The sequence below is a fragment of the Octopus bimaculoides genome, chromosome 20, assembly GCF_001194135.2.
Source record: "Octopus bimaculoides isolate UCB-OBI-ISO-001 chromosome 20, ASM119413v2, whole genome shotgun sequence".
Classification (NCBI taxonomy): domain Eukaryota; kingdom Metazoa; phylum Mollusca; class Cephalopoda; order Octopoda; family Octopodidae; genus Octopus; species Octopus bimaculoides.
The window spans coordinates 7,939,802-7,955,711 of NC_069000.1; the positions used below are offsets into that span (position 1 = coordinate 7,939,802).

A 15,910-nucleotide genomic window follows, 5' to 3' on the forward strand; every position below is an offset into this window, starting at 1 on the left:
CCACATCAGTTAAACACTTAACAACAGATCACTAACCTCTATTTTTAACTGCAATAATCTCTCACATAGACTTTATAGTGTGAGCTGGTTACTAGCAATGTCATTCTTTAGCTATAGAATTACTAAAATGGCCACTTTTCTATATATGATGAAAGTTCTAGAACTTAGGGGTATAAATTTAACTAGATAATACAAAGAGGAGGAATTAAATTCAAGAAATCTGTAAGTTTACTTACCTTCTTCTTAAGGAAGCTAAATTTATCAATAATAACGCCGATGACAAGATTCAACACAAAAAAGGAGCCAAAAATGATGAACATTACAAAATAAAAATAATAATACACACTGGCTTCAAATTTAGGTTGCTGATCCACCTGTGGAAGTAAGAATAAAGGTTAATTGGTGGAAACCACTGAAATAATAATGTTTACTATGATAACAGAACATATTGTAAGTAACGTAATTACAAATTTCACAACTAGTTCATCTTATACTTTTAGTGTTGCTATACTACTCTACATATCTCCATATATATGCATTCTGCTACATGAGAGATTGTGTTCCTCACCACACTTCTACAGAAGCTGATGTATCCCACCACAGTTCAATGGTACTCCATCAGCCTTTTCGCATCTCATCACGGCTTTACAGTGCCCTTGGTACTGCAAGAAGGCTCTACAGTACTCACCACAATTGTATGGTACATCACCATAATTCTATGGCACCTCACCACAGTTCAGCAATACTTCACTACAATTCTATTGCACGTCACTACAATTCTATGGTACTCTCTGAGTGCTCTTGTTTTAAATTAGAAACAGGTTAGAAGACATAAATCAATGATGAATTTAAGGATTTTATTGAAGAAGAGTCAGAGGAGGGATTGTACATTGGTGAGTGTTGGAGAGATTTTCATTTGCTGTATTGTTGAAGAGTGAAAAGAAGTCAGACAAGAATAAAAACTGGTTGTGTTTGGTTTTAAGAAAGATGGAATTAAAGATTCATGGAGAAGTGGTAGGCTAGTGTAGGCTTGTCATAGAAAGGGAAACCAACTGGAAGTTGTACAATGTGACATTAATGTGTAGTAGTCTACAGGCTTTGTATAGATGATACATCATTTATTATGGAGTGTAGTGTTGCTGTTCAGATGATGAAAGAACAATAGTGTCTAACTAGTGTCTAACTCTAGTCCCAAGCTGTTAGTAAGAAAAGTTATTAACAGAACTTGAACTCAGCATCATACAATTAACATTGTTGTGGCTTGAGAACATCCTTGGATTTGCTTTGCCACATTCCTGGCAGTAATGGTGTTTCTTAATGCCAGATTTCTATAGAAGACAAGTGAGGGATGTTAACTGCAAAGCAACTACAATGTCATCTAATATTGTATGCTGTATGTATGGGAAATGCATGTCACAGTGAAATTATGTAAAGTAATGAGAGGAAGCCGCAATAGCTTGTTCACAATATGATAAACTAAAAACACTGAAACTATTTCTCCTGTCAAAGTTGTTAATATTCAGAACTTAGCTGTACTATTCTGGGTTTCTCCTTGGTTAAAATAACTTCAGTGTAATATAGTTAAAAGAATAATTCAGTCTACACCATAGAAGAACAGCTCTATCACTGCACTGAATATCAATATATTGATGAAAAGAAGCTGATTTCTTTGATTTTGCTCTCTTGTCTTCTTCTGTGGTGAATTAGTAGATTAGTGTTGGTGAAGGGGAGTAAAATTTGGTACTTACTTCGGTAACATCTACCGCATCTGCCATAATTTCCATCCATCCTTCAAATGTAGCCTGTTGGGAAATAGGGTAAAATACCTTAGAATAAAAGCTTGAGGAACAAACAGTTGCCTTGTTTATATTTTACAATGAATTATTGCTGTCAACAGTTATCAATAGCTGAAGCACACTGAGGTGTACACACACACACACGCACACACACACACACACACACACACAGATATGTATATACAGAGAGAGAGGGGGGAGAAATAGGGGAGAGAGAGAGAGAGAGAGAGTGAGGCTATGTATTGTACTGTTAAGGCTATAAAAATATTGGAGATGAATTGTAGTTGGTAAGTGAATTACAAATACAAGGGAAAGTCAATAAAAAAAAATGAAAACTGACATCTACAGACTAATCAAATATAGATTTAAAGTATTGGTACGCTTGTGTGTGTGTGTGTGTGTGTGTGTGTGTGTGTGTGTACGTATGTAAGTATGTATGTATGAGGGCATCTGTCTCTCTATCTACCTACTTATCTCTCTATCTATCAATCTACTTTCTTGTCTATCATCATCATCATTGTCATCATCAGGGTCGGTTTTATGTCTGCTTTTCCCATGCTGGCATGGGTTCAGTGAGACTTCATGAAACAGTATTCTACAGCTAGATGCTCTTCTTGCAGCCAACCTTTACTTGCTTTCTGGTAAGATATTTTACTCCACACTTTTCGTTTTGGAACCACTCAGTTTATGGGTCTTGTGCTGGTGCCAAGACAAAGCATCCAGTGCACTTTGTACAGTGATTGGAAGGGCGTCTGGCTGCAGAAACCATGCCAAAGCAGACACTTGAGCTCAGAGCACTTCTCTGGTTTGTCGGTTCCTGTTGAATCTTCCAACCTATGTCAGCATGGAAAATGGATGTTTAAATAAGATGATGATGATAATGAGCTTCTTTCCAGTTTCTGTCTCCCAAAATCTCTCAAAAAGGCTTTGCTTACAGAAACATGTACAAATATGATGAAAAAGTATCAGGAGCAGAATACTAACACCTCATCCAATATAATAGAGCTGATAAGCTGTCAACTCTTGTCAGATATGAACATGACTTAGGTAATTCTGCATGAGAGAGATATGGGGCAGAGTAGAGAAATAATCTATCAAGAGATGACCAGACAACTTCAGGTCATTACAGACAAGAATAGGAGTCAGAAGATATTGAAAGTTGGCTGTTAATGAGGAAAGATGGGAATTTGATATATATATTTGATTGGAGTCAGAATGGAGGTATGTGAAAATGTGATTTGAGTGAGTAACTGTTGGGAAATGGTATCCAGATGATAGGCAAGACAACTTGGTAGAGTCCTGTCATGAGAATGGATGCTGGTTGCTAAATGATTGTGAAAATAAAAATACATTAAACAAGAGATGAAATGAAGTATAAGTGAACTAATGGAAATAAATGTAACTAAAGAGAGATTCATTTAGAAAGAGGTCACTGTGCATTGCCAATATGAAGTGGTGGACTTTAAAATGAATATGTAGCTAATAATTAAGGAATTACATAAAATCAATAACTCTGTCTTTTACTTAACTTTATTCCAGAGGATTGAATTGTTTAGTGTATAAAATCTCAGCCATTTTAATAAAATGAATGGTGAGATAAAGAATTTTTCTCTATCTTTTTTGTTCTAATGATTGATTGCCAAAAATGTTAAAGGTCACAAAAGCTAAATTCTGAGAACTTTCTAATTTGTTTATAGTTTTAATTGAATTTTCAATGAGTACAATAACATAGAAATGAGAACAATACTGCCTACTACACAGACAATACAGAACTATTCTCACAGTCTTCTAACAACGAAATACATTTTATCTATTTCATATTCCGCCACACAACTAATACAAATGCAGTAAACACCAATCCCATTGCACTGCTAATTATTTCTTGTCACTCTTCCAATGAAAAGCAATGTTTTTTCCTTCAGAATTAATTAAATCCACAGCGATTCAAAATACAAATTAAGCACATCATTCTACTTTCTCAGCCAAACAACTGGATATAAAGTTCTCTTTATACTCTCTTGGGGATGGAGGGGGAAGAGAGATTCAAAATAAAAAGTTAAAAATAGCCATAGTTTAACAAGAAGTTGTAAAATGAAAGCATTAAACTTTGTACAAGTAATAATAGAGTAAAGAATTAATTGGCACCACTAATTATTGTACAGTAAAAAGACAAACTTAGGCTTCATGATAGTAAGAGCTATAGATTATTGGATTAGGGTTATGTATAATTTATTACACTGGATATATCATATTTACTGAAGTAGTTATATTTACTGAAGTAGTTATAAGCTTAAATATGAAATCTGATATTATTTTATGCTATTTTTGTATAGTTTAAGTATATTTTGTTTGTGAAAATGTTGTAAGTCTGTACCATTGAAACTTAACCAAATATGTAAACATTGAATATTAAAAAGAAACTACTTACCACTTGAAATAAAGCAAGGAAAGCTCCTCCTACATTGTCAAAGTTCACTTTAGAATTTACCCAAGTATAGTTTTTATAAAGACATTCTTGTTTGCTGGCCACCTCCGTTGGGGAGATCCTCATATTTGTCTCGTTGACACACTTGTAGAACTTTCCCGCAAATAACTGCACTCCCATGATAGCAAATATCAACCAGAACACAACGCACACCAACAGGACGTTGAAAATAGAAGGAATTGACAGCATCAAAGCGTTAACAATGATCTGAAACAAAGAGGAAATAGAGTTGAGATGTATCATTAAAGAAGAATCTATCAATACTATCACTACTCAGAGTACTGAGGAGGCAACTGAAGAACTGACTGCACACTGGCAGCACCTTAATGACTTCTATCAGAATAGAATCTGGTATGGTAGTTATTGTAGAAAGATTCATTTTGAAATTGTAACAAACACTGTCAAAGATGACCAAAACTAGAGTAAAACCTAATGGTCTAATGAGTGGCAATAATTAGAATACTGTAATGAGTTTCATAAGAAAAAAATTGCAGAATGTATATGAATCTTAGGTGCAACTGGGGATTGACTTTCATTTTCTGTTATTATTAGATGTAGTTGCTTGTCTGCCCACTGATTATTCCCAGAAAAGGACTTGAAGAACTGCTAATTCAGAAGACAGTGTATATTTTAGATTGTCTAGAATTGCCTTGAGACAAATGCTATCCTTTTCAAATGAGATACATTGAATATCTATAAATATTTGATAGTAGTGCTTGATATCCTTAAGAAATGCATAATAGAACAATTGATCTATAGGATTTGTATAATTCAAGGACCTACTTGGCTGCACTCAGCTGAAAGTAAACACATTTATTTGAGAATATTATTAACATACATTTCAATATTTATACAAACCATTACTATCAAGAAAGATTAGAAAGCAAGAAAAGTTTAGTGTCCCAGAGGAGTGCAGAGGAGCTGTATCTTAAAGAGAAGAGTCTAACAGATTAAAAATTGATTGAAGAAATGAAATAAATTCAGTCCATATCAAGAGTTTTAAAATCAGTCAGCAGTGACCTTTTGAGAATATATTTTCAAGCCAAGCCATTAGCATTGCTACATTAAAATGATAGACTGTTTTACAAAAAACAGACTGCTTTTAATTTTTGCTATTAAGTCAGGTTATATTTAGTAGCAGCATATGACAGTTTTCTTTCTATTTTGATTGTTAGCTCTGATATCAATAGCTGTCCAACTCACATTAGTATTGGCAATGATGATGATGGTGATGATGATGGTGATGATGATGATTGCTAGTAATTTATAGCATGAAGACCATTTTACACAAAAGAGAAAGTAAAAAAAAGTTTAGAATTTTACTGCTGCCCCACCACTATCACCACCACTACCACCTTCATGACAGCCCACTACAACAGCCAGATCATTTAAGTTGGGTTTTCATTACATCAATGCAAACTTTCTTGAGAAAAAATACAAAAGAATACCATAAAACAGCCACTGAATTAAATAATTCCTCTGTTGAGATTTAAAATAAGTCAGTTTCATACAGTTCTCCATTCATTGAATCAAAGTTAGTGGCAAATGAACAGACAATGATCTGAAAGTAACATCAGTAGAATATAACGGAGAATGGGAAAATGTACCTGAAATGGGAATGGTGATTTAACTATTTCAACTGTCATTAACATGAAATGTCAAGTTGGGTGACACGTAGACAATTGTCTTCAGAGATACTCCTATTACTAATGTAAAGCTAAGTTCTCTGAAAAAGTTTACAAGCAGGATAACAACAGAAAGTTATTGCTTGGAATATACCCAGTGAAGAATTTAATGATAAAGTCTTGAAATAATATAATCATACCTTCATTCCTTGCCACCGAGAGACCGCACGAAGAGGTCTCAGTGCACGAAGCGTTCGGAGGGATCGAAAAGCAGTAATTTGTTCCATACCTAAACCTGATGCTGCGAGACTTATAATTGTTATCTAGAGAAAACGAAATAAAGACAAATTAGTGAATTATCCAAATAGAAAGAAACCAAAGAGAATGTTGTTAGGTGAAAGTACAGGTTGAATTGTAGTTCTATTAGTTTATCAAGTCATGGATTACTTAACTAGTAAATAGCTTCACTTTATGATGATGTAGTGAGTTGTACATAATTGAAGTGTGAAAGAACATAAGTGAAGAAATTTGCAGATTTAGATAATTTTATGTTATGGAGGGTTGACATTAAATTATGAAAGGAAAGCAAACATTAAACAATTTCATATTTATTTTGGTGAAATAGCGAGAGGTTAAACATTTTGTTCTGATGAATATTTGTTGAACAGAATGGTATTACATAGAGAATTGGAGTGTGGAAAAGAAGGGAGTAATGGCGATAGTGATAAATGAATGTAACTATGCAAAGGTACTGAATAATTTCTATAATGCTCATCAATAAAATTTCTGAACATAACAAAAATATGTTTGTGATAATGTAATATGTTGAGAATGACATTACTAAATCTATGGAAGTAATAATGCACAATGAATGGATCTAGTGCATCAAACTGGATCTAGTGCATCTGTTTTAAAAGCTGTTTTAAAAAGTAGCATCACCTTTTGAAATGCATTGATTGTTCAAAGAAAGCACAATATGTAAACTCTGTTTGTTTTTAGTCATAATCTAAAACTGTTGCAATTAATATGGTTCCTGTACTTGTGATAAATCTTTAAAAGAACCAAAAAAAAAAAAAAAAAAATGAGTGGGTGGGCTTTTAAAAGATGAGCTATTAAAGAAAACAGGATTATTTTAATCAAAAGTAATTCAATCTTTGTGGAAGATTCAAAGAGAATTCCAATGAACTCTAAATTATTGATAAGTATTTCCTAGAAATTGATATAATTCAAAATGAGTATCAACTTTGAAATATCTTATGAAATGAGAGAAAGAGAAAAATAAAAATGGAAAAGAACAAAGTAGAAATAATAAAAGTGTCTGTGAATTTTACCAATAAATTTCTCTGCTGAGAATCCTTTTCTGTGTCATTGATTATTATTATCATACAAACATGTGATAGGCATCTATAGATCACTATTAATGGTTTGCCAGAATAAATTGACAGCTGCCTTAGAAGATGTTCACAAAATTGTTTTTGGCATACATGGCATCTTCCATTAATAAAAATTGACATTTTTCTAAGTAACATTTAAATAAGCAAAGCTCATGCAAATAACAGACACTAATGTAAGAGGAATTTGGTTAATTTTAAACCAAAGTTTATATATATTATATATCTATATATATATATATGGACGTTAAGTGATGATATATATATATATATATATATATATATATATATATATATATATATATAAAAGTTATTTAAGTGGAAATGCTAAAGAAATTAATTTGTAGTATAGGTGGTTTATGTTTTCACCAAATCTTTTACAATATTTAATGCTACTGTTCACTTTTAACTAGAGTTGGTAATCCACTATTTGAGAAAGAATTATTTCAAAATGATTTTAATTCTTAGTTCAAGTTACAAAATATGAAAAACACGGGGAACAAAAAAAAAAATGTTTATGTGGTTTTTGCCTTATTAGTTTTTAATATTTTCTCATTTGTCTGTTTCCTGTTAATATTAAATGGATAAACCTGCAAACAATTAGTTGAAATATCCAAGAATCAATTTTTTGTTAAATGAGAATGTTACCTAATTTCTAGAAAGGCTGAGTGAGAAAATAATATTGCTGTCTGATGTCTCTATTAGGGATTAAATGTTTAATATAGCATGATTTGATATTGTAGATAATAACCATAATGTTGTTAATGATACATTAAAGCTAAATGCTTTAGTTTAAACATAACAAGAATTGACAGGATGACAAACATTAGTGAATAAATAAAAAATGAAATTTTACAGTTGAAATAGAATAATGTAAATATTTTACTTACGCAAACAATGGTAAAATCAAGTATGGTCCAGAAATGCGTATAGTAATGGACGAACCCAAGCGCTAAAAGCTTTAGAACCATTTCAAGGAAGAACAGCAAACAAAATGTTATATCCAAGTAAAAAAGAGCAAGTTTCAAGTAAGGCTTTTCATGTAAATAAATATCTTCAAATGCCTGCAAAAATGAAAGAGCCAAATATGACTTTATATTAGAAATTGTGTTGAAACTTATGAAATACACCTCTAACAGTTTTGTCACAGTATTTGCAAGAAATAGTTAGAAATAGTGTTATTAAGGTTTAAAGAATACCAATAGAAAGTAGTTTTAGAATATCTCAGGAGTTATTATGAGATATGATTTAAAAAGACTCATAAAAGTGGAACATCATTTGAATTACAGACTTTTAAAGGGCGAGTACAGGAATCTGCTAAGAACATTAATCTAATTTATTTACTGTTTCAATAGCTAGTTTAGATTGATAATTAAATTCTATGAATGCTGTTGACGATTTCAGAAGTAACTGCCAACAGGTATATTTACTGTTCAATGTTTTGATACAGATTCCAATCTAAAGGCATCCTAAAGCCATCAATATTTTCCAATATACAAATATACTATTGTATATTGTAAATGTACAATAGTAAACAATATGTTTACTATTTATTGTGTTGTCTACAGGTATTTGGCATTCATTTATGTGGCTGGAACACAATGTGGTAATAAGAAGAAAGTGTAAAAGGATTATTTATTCAGTGAAATCCATGAATCACTGAGACTGTCTGGAAGACGAAAAATTGAAGAATCCATACCACAATTTTATGTCCAGAAGTATCTTACATACTCTCTTTTAGTGTGACAGCATCCAATGTCATTGAAATGTGTCAAATTCTTGTAATGAGACAAAATCTATGAAATCAAGTAATAGAGTTTTAAGGCGTTAAATTAACCACAAAAATGAAAATTTTTAAACATTCAGGACCACATATTATGGAGAGTGTTCAAAGCATGCAGCCAACAATGTTAACATCAAAACTCTGAACCACATATTGTACTAATTTTGAAATGAGATAAAAATCTATTTCAAGTAATTCTAAGAAAGAAAATATGTTATTTTTAAAATGTAAATATGTTGAATCAATATTTCAAAGTTGTTTCTTTATTGAAATGTATCTATTGTACACACACAACCATTACTTTATATTAAGAGTCTATTTCAAATATGTCTGCTATAGATGAATATTATTCCAGTCACATTGATATAACATGTACAGCATGCATTGGATATTTGTGAACATACTTTGATAAGCTAAGTGAACAAAAGCTAGCATAGTGTTATGTGGCATGTGCCAAATTTTAACTCTCTAATTCCTCTTTCAGATGTATCAGCATGATAGATTCCTATCTGACATAGGAAATAAAAAGACACATTGTACTTGTGACTCAAATTACCAACAACAGCAACTCTGAATTTGCCAGCTTCTTGAATGTGACTGGGCCTTTGTGAGAAATAGTTGAAAGCTTTTGGCTGAGACAGATCATCCATAGCCAAGGGAAAGAAACATTCTCAGCGGTCAGATATATTCAGTTTGGTCAAGTTTGTTAAGCTGGCCCAGAACATTAATGACAACCCTAGCTGGTCAACGAGAACCACTGCCAAGTAATTCAAGGAGATGGAGTCCACTATCAGAAACAAAATCTACTTGATGAAGAAAGAGCAGTTCATATCCAACAAGATCCTAGGAGAATTGTGTGATCATGTGATCTCCTAACTTGCATGATTTGAACTCTTTGGATTGCTGTGTCTAAGACATCATTGGTGTGGGTTGTCATCGTGAGTGGCATGGCTGAGTGTGACTTGATTTTGATATGCAGCTACTTCAATGCTCACATTGGTGCCATCATTGCAGCTGAGATCAGTTTCATTGGATGGCCTGTTCCTTCAATGAAAGAAAATGACACACACACATTCTAGCTGAATGTGTGTGTGTCATTTTTCAGAGAGGTGTTTTTTGGCTTGATTTTTCTTACGTTTTACTTTGTTCTCACCTCTTTTAATATCAACAGAGAAACTTGGCTGTTTCATTACTTACCAATAAAATACTACTTGCAAAAATCATTATTAGAACACCAGTTTCGAAATATTTGTTTTCACAAACCATCATTAAACGACGACGAAAATTATTCCACTTTTTTCCATGGGTTGTGTCATCAAATTCTCGAAGACACTTGAACCTGAAATGTTGACAACAATAAAATGATTATCAGACTTAATTGCTTTAAAATAGAAATGCAGTAATGAGGTTTATTTAGGCTAAAACCATAAGATCATCATCGGCAGTCATTGAGAGATATAATATTTCAATATACTGTATTTTGTTTGCATATATATTTATTAGGTGAGGAGAATAGAGCATTTTACATCATGGATACTCCTAGAGATTAGTGTCCTACTGGTATAATTAGTTGCAAGAAATGAACAGAAACTTAATTACTGAAAAGGGAAGACAAAAAAGACTGATTATGGCAAGACTTTAGAGGTATGTGGTGAGGAGGAGGAAGATAAACTACAATGTAGAATATGCATTGTCTGGGATTTTAAAAAAATGATTTTGTATTCTTTATTGATATTATAGGTTGGCTGGTTATTTCTGTTTTCTTGATTGAAGAAGCAAGTAATTTTGTTTCAAGACTTATCAGAATAAACAATTTGAGAATACTGATTTGTCTACAGCCATGATAACAACTTAGCAACACTGACATGAAAGTTTTTGAAAACGATTATTTGTTCATTTTACAGTAAAGCTATTCAACCAAAGGTCAGCATTGAATTAAAACAGTAATTTAAAAGATGGTAACAGGATTTTGTTGAAATGCTAGCAATACTCACCTGGATGTGATAAAAAGTGGTAAGCAAGGTTGTATATCTTTCTGTTGACATGATGATACATCTTCTTCTACACTTGAGTTGTCCATAATGTCAGGGATGCTACCCAGGGAACCTAAGCTACCAAGACTTTCATTGTTACAGTTGTTCTCCATTATAACATCATCCTTTGGAGGAGTAAAAATAATTACAGAAATTAGCAATATTTTTGTCCCTCTCATTACTGGAGTGAAATATATGATATAATAATCATGATAGGATAGCAAGATGCTTTACTGTTTACTTTCCTCAAATAGCTAAGATAAAATTAGAATGTTAATTTTAATGAAATATTGAATATCAAGAGTTGATTTATTGAAAGAGAATCTTCTAAAAATAAAAGTTGTAATGTAGTGGCCATCTAGTGTGATGGCACAGTGGTTATATGGTGCAAAGTTAGCTTCTCAGCAGAGTCATAGTTGAGTGAGTCTTACTGTGACAGGTGTGTACAAGACAACCGTTTGTTCCACATACTTCACAATATTGAATAACCACCATTATCATGGTAAATGTAAAGAGGAGGTGCTAAATTTCTTGCACTTTGGTTTCATCACACACACGCACGCACGCACACATGCGCGCGCGCACACACACACACACACACACACACACACACACACACAGAGAAAAGTATGAATTCTATAGATGAAAATTCTGATTATTGGTGCCTATATAACTGGACATTATTGTCAATAAAGATAAATCAAAATTGATAAAGAAAAACCACAAACTTTTTGCAATTCCATCCTTGAGACAAAGATAAATGAACAATATATAAAGAAATAAAATAAAATAGTTTAATAATGATTTATTAGAAAGGCAGACATATAAATTTGAAGGAGAGGAGTAATTGACCTCAGTATAGCAGTACTTATTGATCTAGAGATGATAAAAACCTCAATGGACACATGTGGGAATTAATCAAATCTGGCACTTGCTCAAAGTGCTGTGCACTGGGGCTGAACTCAAGACCACATGATTGGGAACAAAAATTATTTCACAATTGCATGAATGTCATATACAGTTAGAATAGACCGCTAGATGGCAACAATTACATGTGTGTGACATACAACTAGAACAGTCCACAAACATTACTAGACTGGTAATTTGGTTTCGTTTGCTATGACTTCATTAAAAAATATTGAAGATTTACTTTTATGTGAAATTTGAAAATACATATCATGGGAAATAACAGGTTTAATTGCATCAATAATTTAATGAAAACCCATGATATAAGCTTGGATAAATATATTGCAGTATGCAGTAGAGGGGTAAAGGAAATATTTTAGGGAAAGTGATTGGCAGCCAAGTTGCCAAAAACTCTAATAGTACTCTACTTCCTTCACACAGGTGGATTACTAACAGAAAAGATATCAGATTAATGTGACTTTTAGATACAACAGTGTTAATTATCAATTTTGTTGAATCTCAGCTCTTGCAACTGGAGCTTATGTGAAGATATGGCTTGTCTTCATAATCATTTCACTTTGACATCTAAAATTTTGATGGTTACAAGGTAATATTATTGCAAGATTGAATTGCGGAAAGAATTCAAATAATATTTTGTTTGAATTTGCATGGCATATTTTTATCAATTAATAAATTTTGATTATCCAGCAGATTAACAAATATGATATTGCTATCAAAAATTGCATATTTGGCTGATATATTTACAAAACTGTATAAATCACATTTATCTCTGCAAGAAAAAGAAATTAGTGTTTTCCAAGCTGAAGGTGAATGATATTACAAATTGCAATACTGGATTTCAACTGTGGAAAAAAGTACATTTGAATGTTTCCAATTCTTAGTGACTTTATAGTTGATATCCACAATTAACAATCATCTCTGTGGCTTATTAAATTCTCTGAATATTTCCCAAATTGAAGAACACTGATAATTATTACATACAAATTCTGTTCAAAGTTAAAGAAAAGCCAAGAGAGTTTCTGTAAGTGGATTACAAAAATTTAAAATTATTCAGAGAGTCAGTTGAAGGCTAAGTTTGAAAGAATTCTGGTATGGTGTGGTATATTTGACAAATATTCATATTTATCAAAACTGGCTGTTTGAGATCTATTACTATTTGCAACAACATATTTGTGTGAATTGAGCTTTTCTAAGAACAAAAACTAAATATTACAGCAAACTAGATACTGCACAACATTTCAATTATCCAGTATTAAGCCAAATCTTTTCAAAGGTTACTGGAGTCCAATAAACAACATATTCTTACTATTATCTACTTTTAAGATTTTTTTCACAAATTTATGGTAACTAAAAAAATTTTTTATTTTGATGTTTCATTTATACATATTTTGTCTCTGAAACAATTTTGTTTTCATTTAATATCTAGTGGCTGAGGTTATCTGTTGAATGTAGGTGTTATGAGAACCCTGTACTGGAATCATTCACTATGTATCACATTATGTAACATGACAGGAATTCAATACCTTTCTCAAGATCAACTAAAGAAAGATGATTGTTGTTTGTAAAGTACCGCTTGTCAGAAATACACCATTCATTGTTTTAAATCCTGTCCTATTCAATACACTGTACTATATTATCTTCAGACCTTAGTGCAGTTTCTCTCTAATTACCTCTATAGCAATTAATACAGCTGCTGCTGCTAAATCAGCCAGCACCTTGTAAATGACTAGTGTCACTTCAACCCACTTCTATATCTGAGGATCTCACATTAATTGATTTATTTACCTTCTTTAACCCCTACACTTGAAGCTACTGGTAACCTCTGCCTCTTTCTCTCTCACTCTCTCTCTGACACATATAAAACAATGCCAATCTATACCTTTAGCTCCATTATAAGCAGAACAATGGAGAACATCTTAAAAGACACCTACTGACTAATAGATCTCTGTTATTATTGTAGTCATTCATTGATTATATTTGCACCCCCTCCCTTTGTGATGTATTTCCAGTAAACTCTTCTATCAATCCTCTAATAACAGATAAAAAAACTAACAAAAAAATCTTAATCAAAATAAATAATGGAAGATTAGTTTTTAAAGTAGCAATGGTGGGAAAAAAACACACACACATTAATTTACATCACAAAAAAAATAAAATGATAATCGCAATATTGGCTGTAGCAGCGTTGTAGAGTTTATTGGAAATATTTTTTCATGTTAATGTAGTTAAGAGGCTTCACCAATGTCATTGTTTGGTTTACTTACCAGTTTAGACTTTTTTAAATTGTTCCGCAAGTCTATCTTGGTTTCTTCTGAGTTCTGCTGAACTGTGGATCAAAAATGGAAATATAAGAAAGATAATTGACAGTCAGTTGGTAAGTAACATTAAAGTAAATGCATAAACAAGCTATTTCTGAGAGTACTCTTTTTTAGCTCTACATACAAATGACTTCAAAATTCATTATAATACTGTTTCTTAATTATCTTGGAAACTCAATGTTATAATGTTTTTGTACCAAACAAATTGAGAAAGCCAGCATTTGGTTCTTGCATAATTCAAAGTAAATAATTAAATAAAGAAAATCTTAAAGGTGTGTACTGCATATAAAATGAAATATAAATTTATATGTTTGAAGAAGTGTGTGTATGCAAAATGCTGAGAAACAAATAATGGCATAAAAAGGTTGCCTGTCTGATTATAATATATTGCTCTCTTATTGCAATCTCTATCAACATGTGGAGAAGTAGACAGCTAGAAATATGTAAGAGTAGAGGTAATGCATAATTACTATGGGGACACATATATTTGGTGTCGAGTTATTCTGTAAGTGTTGTAAATCTAATCTAGAAAATACAGAGTTTCAGGAAAATTATCTGAACAGATTTCTTGGCTGTTTTTACCATATTGTACAAATTATTCACTCGGTAAAACAATCTAATTTTGCTACAAAGAGTAACAAGAATGATTTTAACTGTTCACACAGTATTAGCGTCATAAAAAGTGGTGTCTCAAAGAAAGGAATAGTCTGTTTCATTAAATAACCAATAGATATAGGTAATATATAGCAATATACCTCATTATCAAAACAAAAGAGCTGGAGAAGACTGTAATTGGACAGAATGTATAGTTCTGAACATGGCAGCTCTTCCAAAAACATCTAAGCACAGAATAGCATTAAGAAATGGCAAATTTAACATAGTTTTGGTTTTATTTTTCATTAAATCTATAATTTTTGGTGAAATATTCCGATAATCTGAATATGAATTACAATTTCATCAAATTGTAATATCTGAGACAAAGTATGAGCCATTTCATGTTTGCAACAACAGAACAGTTGCAGGGAAAGGAGGATGGTGGTGGTATCAATGAGAAATGACTGATTGATTTTTAAATGATTATTTATCATCATGAATACTCCAGAAACCAATAATTAAGGATCAATATTCATATTAAGAATATCATTAACTTTGTTTTTTAGCTCTGTTCAAACATTAAATGCGAAAAGAGTTCTTTGATGACTCTACACAGCAACTGTCTCACTGTAATTCTCGACTGTATATGAAGTTACAATAACAAGAGATTTATGTGTGTGTGTTTGTGTGTGTGTGTGTGTGTGTGTGTGTGTGTGTGAGTTTGTGGGACAGAGAAATATTAATTGGTGTGTGTATGTGTGTTGTGTTTGCAGAACTGAGAAATATTAATGTGTATATGTTTGTTTATATATGTATGTGCTTGTGGAATAGAGAAATATTAATTTAACACATTAATAAAAGAAAAAGAGAATTTTTATTGGCTGAACACAATTTCTAAACCAATGAAAACAGTGGAATTATGAAAGGAAAAGCATTAAAAGGAAAAAAAAAAAAAAAA

General features: G+C 32.0%; 1 protein-coding gene across 1 annotated transcript in view; it reads right to left on the minus strand.

Annotated features, from left to right (window-relative positions):
* The window catches only part of LOC106869839 (sodium channel protein 1 brain), a 193,859-nt gene that overhangs the window by 5,460 nt on the left and 172,489 nt on the right, over positions 1-15,910 (minus strand). Inside the window, exons 17-24 of the mRNA XM_014915740.2 lie at positions 14,305-14,366; positions 11,075-11,238; positions 10,278-10,419; positions 8,188-8,361; positions 6,107-6,229; positions 4,225-4,488; positions 1,749-1,802; positions 237-374 (exon numbers count right to left, since the gene is read on the minus strand). Coding sequence (XP_014771226.1) covers positions 237-374; positions 1,749-1,802; positions 4,225-4,488; positions 6,107-6,229; positions 8,188-8,361; positions 10,278-10,419; positions 11,075-11,238; positions 14,305-14,366 — 1,121 coding nt within the window. The remainder of the gene's footprint in view (positions 1-236; positions 375-1,748; positions 1,803-4,224; positions 4,489-6,106; positions 6,230-8,187; positions 8,362-10,277; positions 10,420-11,074; positions 11,239-14,304; positions 14,367-15,910) is intronic.